The sequence below is a fragment of the Nannobrachium achirus genome, assembly GCF_963921795.1.
Source record: "Nannobrachium achirus genome assembly, chromosome: 18".
Classification (NCBI taxonomy): Eukaryota; Metazoa; Chordata; class Actinopteri; order Myctophiformes; family Myctophidae; genus Nannobrachium; species Nannobrachium achirus.
In genome coordinates this window covers 35846404-35858125 of record NC_137825.1, presented here as the reverse complement: position 1 = coordinate 35858125, position 11722 = coordinate 35846404, and the positions used below count along the sequence as shown (strand labels likewise).

Sequence of the window (11722 nt, the reverse complement as noted above, 5' to 3'; positions counted from 1 at the left end):
TCTCTTGGAAATGTAGTCTATGGTGAAGCTCAAAACATCTACAACAGGGTAATACTGAATGCTGATATAATTCAAGACATATTGTTAAGCAAGAGATAAGGTGACATCAAACAGAATGGCCCAACAGTGACCCTCCTCTGTCCTATTGGATGTAGAGCAACGGGGGGTCAGAGCACTATAAAAGGGAACCATGGCAAACAGAGGCCACTTGCATTTCTCTTCAGACAGACTCCATTTACCTCTGCCACTGCAGCATCCCTCTTCTGATTGCAACAGAATATCAGCATTAATATCAGGATTGCACACATACCTCAGACAACAAGCCTGAATCTTCAGATCAACTGCGTGTGGTAAGTTCTGACTTTACAGGAATTTAGTTTTTTCTTTTGTTTCTCTGTTTTGTCAGACAGACCTGACATCAGCAACATCAGCATGCACTGTAAAATCCTGAGTGTAATAATTCAACTCTGAGAGTCTACCAAATGGACCTGCAAAGTCCCATTTGAACACTTTTAGAGTCACAAATGGATAGATTAACACAGAGTAATTGAATGTGTGCCTTCTAAAATACAGCTTAGGATCTGATGATGTTTGACAACTATTTTTGAGTAGTAGCAAGCCAATGAAATATAGACGTTTGTGTGGTAGAGTAGAGCTCACCGTATGGCGACACTGATGCTACACAACAGGAAAACCACAGACGCTCTTCATCAGTAACACTCTCACACAAGCTGTCTGGTTTCTGTCTTACACTTCTGAGAATACACCATGTGTGTGGTTTTGACTTTAAGCAAGTGAGATGTGTTTTTCTGAGATTTATCAAGCTCAGATAATATGCAAAACCTCCCATCTGTGGCCCTAAACAGTCAGACACAATTGTCCTTTAAAACAAAGATGAAATAAAAGAAAGGGTACTGTATTCTGTTGAACAACAAACAACAACTTAGCATTGTCGGGGGGTGGTGGTGGATTTAAACCTGGTCACTTGCTTGTCTGTATTTAATGGCTCTCTCCAACTGTCTCAGACATCCTAGTTGCAGGTAGAATGGTGAGGCTGCATTGGATTCCATGTAGAGATGAGTCAGATGACACTTACCCAACAATTACGATACCACTCAATGGCAAGCAGAAGGAGACGCAAATATGTGAGTGATATTACCTTTATTGATTAATTATATTAATTAATTATATTAACCCTATCTTTACTTTGATTGAGTACAGAACATAATTGCCTGTGTATATCTATGTGAGTCTCTGACAATCGTTAATGGACCACAATGGAAACAAGCCTTTAAAATATTCCATCAATTAATTACATTTGTGTAAAGTATAAGTACATTTACTTAAACTTACTGTATTTATGTGGCATTTTGAGGTACTGATTATTACAAAACATACCACTTCTACCCTATACCTGCACATTTCGTTAATTTGAAAATAGCACAATGCGTCGTGGTGCGGCACATTTTGAGCTTGTAGCTCTGCTATTTTTGTGCATACTTTTTCCACCACTGTCAACTTCAAATAAGACAATGCATAAGGTTTTAAGACGTGTTTGTTTTTGTGTTCAGCTCCAGCTTGTCCCAGCACCAAAAACCAAAGAATGCGTCTTCACCTCCCTGTGGTTATTGGCCTCTTAGCAGCTCTCTGCCTTGTGTTGCTTGTGACCTCCACAGCCCTCGCTATCTTGTGTAAGTTAACTGGCTTTTGCTGTATTCTATAGATTTTTGCCCCTTGATGTCTCTAGATGGTCCAACTGCTTGAGTGAAAATAGAACATTTAAAATTATGCATTTCACAGTTATTAATCCAGAAATATGAATCCACATTTAATGTGTTCTCTTTGGAAAACAGATTGTGTGTGTGTGTGTGTGTGTGTGTGTGTGTGTGTGTGTGTGTGCGCGCGCGTGCGTGCGTGCGTGTGTGTGTGTGTGATAAAGGCAATTTCCCCCTGCTATATTGTCCACCTGTTTCATTTGTATAGGATAGCATAGTCTGTCTTTTGATTCATTGTCATGAATCTTCATTGTCTTAAATCTTCAGATGCCCGTGAATCAGATGGCAAGCCAGAATGGAGGGTTCTCATCTTTGACTACCAGAACATCAGTGCCCATTACCTCACTCTGGCTGAGGCCAATGATGAGTTGAAGAGAGATAACTTCAATCTGAGGGAGCACAACACCTGGCTGGGCCAGCAGTCCCAACTCCTCAACCAAAGCATCGCCAAACTCAATTTGACAGGTCACGTTTTGACCTTGGGAAACCTCCACCTACGGGAGCAAATAGTCAACCTGACTTCAACAAACTCACGGCTGGATCAGCACCACGGCCGGCTGGTGCAGTACAGCAGAGAGCTGGAGGCAGATAACTTCAATCTCTCTCAGACTGTTGCGCAGCTCACCAACTCCCACGCCCAGCTAGTGGAGGAGAAACAGAACCTCTCCGAGACGAACGCTCTTCTGAGACATAATCGGGTCCAAGCCACCGAGGAAGCCAGCAAGCTGCAGGAGGTCAACGGCCATCTCCGCGAAGCAGTCCGGGATCTGAATGAAAAGGTCGAGGCAGATGCTGTCCTGGAGATCAATTGCGAAGAAATGTCCAGGAACAGCACGCGTCTTCAGGGGACAGTTGCGGCGCTTCAGGATGAGAACCGGAGGCTGAGTGCTGTGCTGGAGGCTGCTTCAGAACGGGAGAACCGCACCAGAGAGCAGATGTTGGTGGACACACATCAAATGAACGAGGCATTTGACTCTCTCAACCTCTACTGTCCTGTGGTTGATCAGAAGACGAATGGTATGTAATCCCTTTTCTATGTTACTTGATCAATAACAAAGGGGTCACACTATCTGTGTATTAACCAAGCTCTGGTCCGATTTATGGACCAGATTGATGGTAGCAGTTTTGACCCCATAAGTCTAACTGGCACATTCATTCATTTGTAGAATATTCATGGTTCTTTTTGGTTCTTTTGCAGGCACTTTTGCCATCATACAAAACAGCAATCCATAGAATAAATCTACGACTGGCCTTGTTTATTTTATTGCAGTTTAATTGAAATCTAAGCATCTTCTATGTCATACTGTCTCATGGATTTCACATCTTGATCTTGATTTCACACAGTTCAAAAGCTCTCTGACTTGGAGAGAAGACTGATCTTGATCATGAATGCAGTCCTAGACCTCTGTCTAGAACATAATTTTTGAATTTCTGATGATTATAAACTACATCAAAACACAATACCTTTTCTTCTTCACAGAGCGGCTTTGCAAGAAATGCCACAGCAGCTGGACACTGTTCCAGACCAAATGCTACTACTTCTCCTCTCATCTGCTCACTTGGGAGGCCAGCAGAGCCTGGTGCCAGGCACAAGGGGGCGACCTGCTCATAGTTAACAGTGAAGAGGAGCAGGTATGGGACACAAAATAATACACTTTAGAGCACTGTTACACCACACTTTTATTCTACCTATGAGGGCAGATTCTGCCAATGCATTTAAATGGGAATGGAGCGGTTTGCTGTCATTTGCAGATTCCTGCAAAAACAAAAAAAACAACAACGCCCCATTCCCATTGAAATGCATTGTCAGAATCCACCCTCATAGGTAGAATAAAGTCTAGTGTGACCGTGCTCTAACCATATAAACTCCAGTTTCACCTCTTTAAGTACATCAACTTACAATGAATCAATATTTGTATCCCATTGTAATTGTTAATTTTTTTATTTTTTATTTATTCTGTATCAGATGTTATCTTGTACTTAAGAAGTGAAATCTGAAATTAGGTGTGTCACTTGAAACATTCATCAGCTGAAATTCATATTTAGTCTCCCCGGTTTTCCTTTTCAGACTTTTATGTTCGCCACTAGCCAGGCCACAGGTGGGGCTAGCAACAGGGTGTGGATAGGTATAACGGACTCACAGCAAGAGGGACAATGGCACTGGGTGGATGGCAGCCGAGTGTCTTCAGATCTACAGTAAGTCAAGCGCATTATTGACTTTGTTGAACTATGCCAGTGATGGCTAAGCCGGCCCCATTCATACTTTGCTGTTTGATGGCATTGTTGTGTGCTCGCTTGTACAGTAGATCAGCAGTGGCACCGTCATATGACAAAGTATGAATGAACAGATTGCAGTTGTGTGAACACATTTTGCACAGTAAGCGTTATCATCCCTTGACGGAACACCTTGCAGAATACCTTTGATTACTTTTCATTTCACCAGATTCAATACCTAAAGATTATATAAGATAAGTGGAAAGAACACAAGCAGTCTCACAACAAAAGTATACTGATGGAATTAAGGAAATGGGTACTGAAAAATATAAATGAAAAGTCCCATATCTTTTCTTGATCCTATGTTCACCACCTTGTTTCTCATTGGTCTACAAATGAAAATATTAACAATGATTTTTTTATGAGCCTGAGTCACAAAAGTTCATTCATAATGTACTAGTCATAAAATTGCCTGCAAAACAAAAGCAGATCCACATGCCATATTTGTTTGATATTGTAACTTTAATCTCCTTCACAACATATTTTTTTATTTGACATGTTGCATTACACTCATTGATTCAAGTTTTGAGCATTGGACATCTCTAGTAGTGTTTACTATTACACTATCATCAGGTTTAGACAATCGTATGACAAATGTCATACAATGTTATACCTCCCTCAGACACAAACAATTGGCTGTACAGTACACCCACTGACAGGGCTATCACAGTTACAACACCCTCCAACTTGCACGCACGCGCGCACGCGCGCACGCGCGCACGCGCGCACGCGCGCACACACGCACACACGCACACACGCACACACACACACACACACACACACACACACACACACACACACACACACACACACACACACACCATTAACCTTCCTGAACAATGTATACTTAGCCTAACTATATAACTATGTGTAGCATATTTTATTTATCACCAGTTGAGATATGTTATATCCCTGCTCCCCCTGAATCCAAAACGTCTTCAGTCAAAACGGTCTCTTGCGTATTGCGATGGAATGTTGATGTTCCTCTCACTGTCTTCCTACTGTAGGTACTGGCTAAGTAGACCTGGTCTGGGGACAGAGCCTGATAACTGGGAACTGGACAATCCCGCAGGGGAGGACTGTGGACATATCGATACCAAAGAAAGTGAACTCAACTCTTGGATGGATGGCTCTTGTGACAATGCTTATAGATGGATCTGTGAAAAGAGTGTTTTATACTAACTATTCTATCATCATTCTATCATTTATGTTGGATAGTACTCATTGCTATAGTGTTTGTCTAATAACAGGGGTCTCTCTCCAGCTCTTTAATGAACAGAACATACATGTTCAGATGGGTTGCCAATTTCAGCCAATCTGGAGAGAATGCCCATTTATGAGGTTTCAGTTTTAGTGTTCCAGATCCAATTTTGTCTTCTTATGTCAATTTCACTTGAGTTCTCCCTCCTGAGTGGATGCCTATACCTGAAAATTCCTTTTCTGTTCACTAAAGGGCTGGGGAGAGACAGGGAGACAGACCCTTGTTACTGGACAAACACTATAGCAACGATTTATATCAGAATATAGAGCTATAACAAACAATCTCACTTACTGCGCCTTTAACCAATGTGTGTTTTTCCACCATTAAACAGAGCTATGTAAATGTTATGTAGGAAATTATGTTGTATTGAATGAAACATTACTGTATATATCAAAATAAAATACACAAATATTCAACCTCAGTAGATGTTTTGCAATATAACCTCCCCTAAGGCAACAGAGGTAAGATGGCATTGAGCTTTTCAAGTGCAATTATGAATACAAGTAGGCCTACTTACAATATACTTCATTTAAAACTTCACAGGTGTAAAACAAAATTGTATAATGCAATACAATAACTATAATATTAATAATAATCATACCATAACACCTAATATCACAAACACGTACCATCGCTATCGCCTGTTGGGCAGAAACCTCATATGTCCAAAACTACAGGACATATGATTCAAGGTAGTTATTATTTAGTCACAAGCTGACTAAATGAACCACTTTAACTTGGTTTCACTAAAAGAAAAAAAGAAAGACAGAATTCTTCTCACAGTGCAGCTCACTGCGGAGCATGTGTGACACTGTAGAATGACACAGTGGGGCATTCATTCATTTATGACATACCAACAACAACAATATATATTTGTGTGATATGTTATTTGAGACCTCCTCTTTTTCATGTGTGGGCAACTGGGTATATACATTTCTGTTTGTTTAAACATGGCTGTCCGTTTCAATCATTCAAAGCCATCTGCAGAGCCAATTGGCTAATCCTGCTTGGACTTTCTTTTCATGCACAGTCTGAGACACACAAAGTGTATTGATCCCACTGTAATAGCACTCAGGCACAAGAGGACAGCAACTAGAAAGCCTATAACATCCAGAGAATGATATGAGTACCATGGCATCTTGTAGGACTCAGTGCGCAGGTGGGCAGCTCCTTTGTGCCTCATGACAAATTCCATCCAGTAGACAGCCGTGTCCAGCGGATGACTTGGCTTGTCATGGTGGAGAACAGATAGATGCTCCATGCTGTTCCTATAGGATGGGTTGTGAAGAACATCTTGCACCGCGTCCAGAAAGTTATGTCTGGTCAGTTTGGTTACGTCCATTACCTTGGCAGCTCCCCGGATCTCCAATCTCAGAAGGTTCTCAAACTGGTCAAAAAGAAGAGGCACACCTATAACTGGCACTCCATGGTAGATCGACTCATAGACTCCATTAGTCCCACCATGGGCCACAAAGGCTTTGACCTTGGGGTGACCCAAGAGGTCATTCTGGGGCATCCATTTTACAAGCAGGGTGTTGTTTCCCAGGTTGTCTGGCCGCTCACCTGGGTGCCTCCAAATGACCTTCTGTGGGAGCTGCGCAAAGGCAGCAGCGATCTCTGACGTAATCTCCAGAGGAAGACCTTTAACCAAGCTTCCAAGCGACATCAGGATGACGCCGTGCTCACCTGAGCTTTGGACAAACTCCTCCAGCTCTGCAGGTAAAGGCTCGGAGGGTTTACACTGAAAACCAGCTATGTATATAATATTTGGCATGGTAGGCCTGGGGAACTCAAACACAAAGTCCACCCTCATGAGCCAAAGATCGGTCCCCTGCAAGAGGTGGTAGAAGTTCACATCTGGCTCAAAGTACTTCTCTACCAGCCTATCGTAATGAGGGCTCACAATGAAAGTATCAATGCCCATGTTAAGAAAGTAGAATAACATGTTCTTGATCCTTTCACTAAAGGTCATCTTGTCTGAGACTGCGTATCCAGACATGGGGGTGTAAGACAAGGGAGAGGGAGCCACAACAAAGTGTCCCTCTCCGCTGGTGATCCATCTCACATTGAAAACAGTGGGCAGCTTCAGCGCGTGGGCCACCAGAACCCCTACGGGCAACCCCGGGTCCAAGAGAACAACATCATACTGAGCGTCGCGGAGGTTCTGCATGAGGGCCTTGTTCTCCAAAATCTCTACCACAACCTCGCTGGCCTCTCTGTGCATTTTGGACAGTGACGATAGCATTTGCCAGTAGAAGGACACGAAGGCCATCATAGACGCACCCTCGCTCTTGATGGCAAGCATTTTGGCCAGGAAGGTTACAAAGAAGTCCTGCTCCTCTATGGTCATTTTCTCCTTCAGCGGGATGGTGATGGTGCTGTAGTGTGCTGCTCCCTCTTTGACGTACCAGCTAGTAGACGTGCGGACCACAGTGATTTGGTGGCCCTTGGCGTGGAGGCCCTTCAGCAGTATGTTCATGTTGACCCAGTGGCTGCCCTCCAACGAGAACACCAGGACCTTTCCGCCTTCAGTGCCAGGACTAAACAGGAGGGCTACACTCACCACCAGGAGTACACACGTAGCTCCTGGAAGGATCCTCATGTTTCACCTCTGAGGAATAAAGAAACACAACACACAAATGAGTAAATTGAAACTAGTGAAAATAGACAACACAATAATTCACTGTTTAAAGTCATACTGTGTAACCTTTGCAACTTATATAATCTTTCATTGGTATATTTTTCACAATAACCATTTCGCATTAATGTGTTTTTTGTGTGTATGGACCCTACACATATATGTATTTTGAAGTGAATAAATAAAGTTCATGCTAACATCTTGTTGCATTCCAAAATATTGAGTGGTACTGTCTGCCGCGTAGACAAAGCTACGAGATGTGTCGCTAAAAAGATGTTACAGAGAACACTATCGATGGAAACTAATGTCTGAATTCAAATTTATGTGTAATAGAATCAATTATGCCAATTATGCCATCTACCTTTCTATGTCTATGGTTGCGAGACCCGAAACCCCAATGTTTTTTCGTTAAATATATATATATACCGGTATCTTAATTTTGAGACTATTGTATTGGTCAATCCTGAATGCTTGCTTGTCATATTCTGATACCTCCCTGAAACCTCAATACAGTTCATACAGTACGCAGCAGTACAGTAGAAACTGCACATAATAGTTACTGTACCTGCAGCAGCAAAACAGAATGAAAAGAACTTATGTTCATAAAGTCTATATTGATTAATATGCTGATTCATTGAGTTATTGTAAGGTATACTTTGTTGTCCGCTTGGGAAAATGAGTCCTTTGCATTTGACGCATATAGCTACTTAGGAGCAGTGAGCAGCCACAGTGTGCAGCATCGAAGGGAGCATGAAAACCTGTGAAATGCTGTATGCTAATGTTATGTTTAAAGTGCAGTGTTCCATAAACAAGGAAACTTCAACAACTTTCAGTCCAGAGGAATGCTTGACAAAGGCTTATCTCCAATAACAACATAGACAGTATTCTCACATTACAGTTACCGGTACATTGCCAGCCACTTTGAACACAGTGCATATGAAACATATCCAGCACTGTTACATATTAGCATATTCCCAACTCCCAAAAAAAGGCATATAGCACATGCACTTGCACACAAAAAACTTGCAATTATGCTTTTGGAATGGTCAAGTTAAATACTATCCTGCGGTTTTCTTGCAGTGAGCAAAAGAGACTCACATTCTCTCAATGTTCATGTGTTAACAACAGCCTCTGGAGTTGTTTTAGGTAGTTATAGGTACAAAAGGAGAAGTAATAAAACCTACCGTAAATCCCTGAGACAGGAGCAGTGTACTTTGAAAGGATTATTGACTGCCAGCTGCTAGTTGAGGAAAGGATTGAAGCTCCAGACCATTGTGCTGTGTTGCATAACGTGGGAAAGGTCGAGTCGGGGGAAGAGGATATTCTGAATGGATTGCAGATGTGTGCGTGTAAAGCACTAAACTTTGGGGTGGGTCTTGTCTACAGGGCCTGCCCTCTTTCTGTGGCACGCACACGCACACGCACACACACACACACCCACCCCCACCTACCTCTTAGACAACAAAGCTCCCACCACCCTTTCTAGATGTAGGCCTAGGGGCTGGCCTGCCGTGTCATGCACATACCATATGTATGTCTGCAGGGCCTGCCCTCTTTCTGTGGCACGCATGCACACATGCACGCACACACACACGCACGCACGCATACACACGCGCGCGCGCACACACACACACACACACACACACACACACACACACACACACACACACACACACACACACACACACACACACACACACACACACACACACACACACACACACACACACACACACACACACACACACACACACACACACACACACACACACACACACACACACACACACACATTCCTCTTAGACAACAAGGCTCGTCTAGGCCTAGACAACAAAGCTGATTAAGGCCGTGTCATGCAAATACAATATGTCCAAAGTAACACAAAACTATCTCCTGAAACGTGGTGCCTAAAAACAGACAAGAAAACAGTTTTTTGAAAAGGCTGCACCTTTTCCATGAAGATACATGTGAAGCCTTGTAACATTTCAGCTCTGTAATGTACATGTGTTTTTTTACGTTTTTAATTAATGTAACAGGTAGGCCCTTTTCTGTATAGTCACCCCTCCCTTACTGGCTGGTAGAAATGTAATAGCTGCCAATGGCCCGCGGACTGATTGCGTGGCATGACTTAGGCATGGTGAATTTGGTTAAAGGAGGTGTCTCCTTAGTCCTTCGAGTAGGGTTGGACGATACATGGGAAAAATCAAATATCATGATATGTGTTTGACCAAATAAGTAACGATATCATGATAATATAATGGGGATGACAACTGGTGTTTTTTTACTGCAGCCTTTAAAACCAGGCAATGCTATATCCCATATCCGGGGAGCTGATGGCCATGTGGTTAAGTTGTGTACCACCACAGCATGTCCCGGGTTCGATTCTTGAGGCCGGTGGCAAATTTGCTGCATGCCACTCCCCAACTTTCTCTACTGTACTGTGCGAAAAGTGCAGACAGAAACAACAATATTACAATCTGAAATCCCAAACGATAACATAATACTATAATACCCAGGCCTACTTTCAACTAGCAGTCTATCTCTGTTTCTCTCACGGGAGTTGCTTACGCCTACATTCATTGCAATAATAAATTCTGTTCAAATTTGCGAAAAAAATATTGATCTGTGGCTTCTGGTTCAGGTTCAGGTTTATTGTCACACATATCCATACACGTACAGATACAATGAAATGCTTGTGCCAGGAGCACTCTCAGCCTTATTACACAAAGACATGGTCACAGTGACCGACGAGAGTGTGGACCCGCATACCATGCAGGCCACACAAAACAAGTCCCAACAACAACAATACCATACAGTGTAACAGTGTACAGTTTAAAAACTGAGCTTTAACTTAAAAAGAAAGCAAGCACAACTCTCAAGTATTACTCTCTTATTGGGTAGGCTCAGAATCAGTTCACATAAGCCCTAAGATCAGCGCAGACTCAGAGCAGAGCAGCACTCACAAAATGTGCTTTTGGTACTTGCTATTTTGTTTGGCAGGACAAGTTTCAGCAGAGCCTTCCCTCAACATTATAAAAAAATCCAACACGGGTGTGTGTGTGTGTGTCACTTAAAAATGGGACCTTTATAAGTGACCTTTATACAGTACACGGTCACTCTTTCTTCTTTCAAAACAAAAGCTAATACGTACTGTTAGTCAGTTTTGTTTTCTTGAAAAATAATACACCTTGTCCTAAAGGAGTTCTTTCACCACACACATGCACGTGTAAGCCAGTCAACCCTATCATTTTATATTTTCTGATTAAACAGCAACATTCTTCTGAGTCTGGTCTCAGAATCATTGCTGAAAGGGATACCTCCAGGCTGTCTCTAGATTACATCAACGAGACACTTATGTGTGTCTGTAGGCTTTAGCAGAAACTGAACTGCTACAGTAACGGCATGCACATTTTTAGTCAACCACAGAAAGTGCTTCTTCCTCTTTCACCAAAAGTTTATGTGATAAGGAAGCAGCTCTCAGTACAAAGTTGCACTCCCTTGGGTGAGACACTGTGTGTGTGTGTGTGTGTGTGTGTGTGTGTGTGTGTGTGTGTGTGTGCGCGCGTGTGCGTGTGTGTGTGTGTGTGTGTGTGTGTGTAATCCTACATCAGAGAAGGGCACTGCAATAGCGACAACAAACATCAGTGATCACCCTGCCAGGCAATCAGCCTCAGGCAACAGATTATGGCTCATGTCTTGGTGCTCTTAGCTTTTACTGGATTATGGTGTCTGTGTAGGGCTGATGTTGGGGATTTCACTCCATGCCTACAGATT

General features: G+C 42.6%; 1 protein-coding gene across 1 annotated transcript; it reads right to left on the bottom strand.

Annotated features, from left to right (window-relative positions):
- Nucleotides 1-6307: 6307 nt before the first annotated feature.
- LOC308303061 (UDP-glucuronosyltransferase 2A3-like) lies at nucleotides 6308-7912 on the bottom strand (the record flags this gene model as incomplete). Its single annotated transcript, XM_080747381.1, has 1 exon — nucleotides 6308-7912. One exon carries the CDS (start codon nucleotides 7910-7912, stop codon nucleotides 6308-6310), a length of 1605 nt encoding a protein of 534 aa, XP_080603507.1.
- Nucleotides 7913-11722: the final 3810 nt, after the last annotated feature.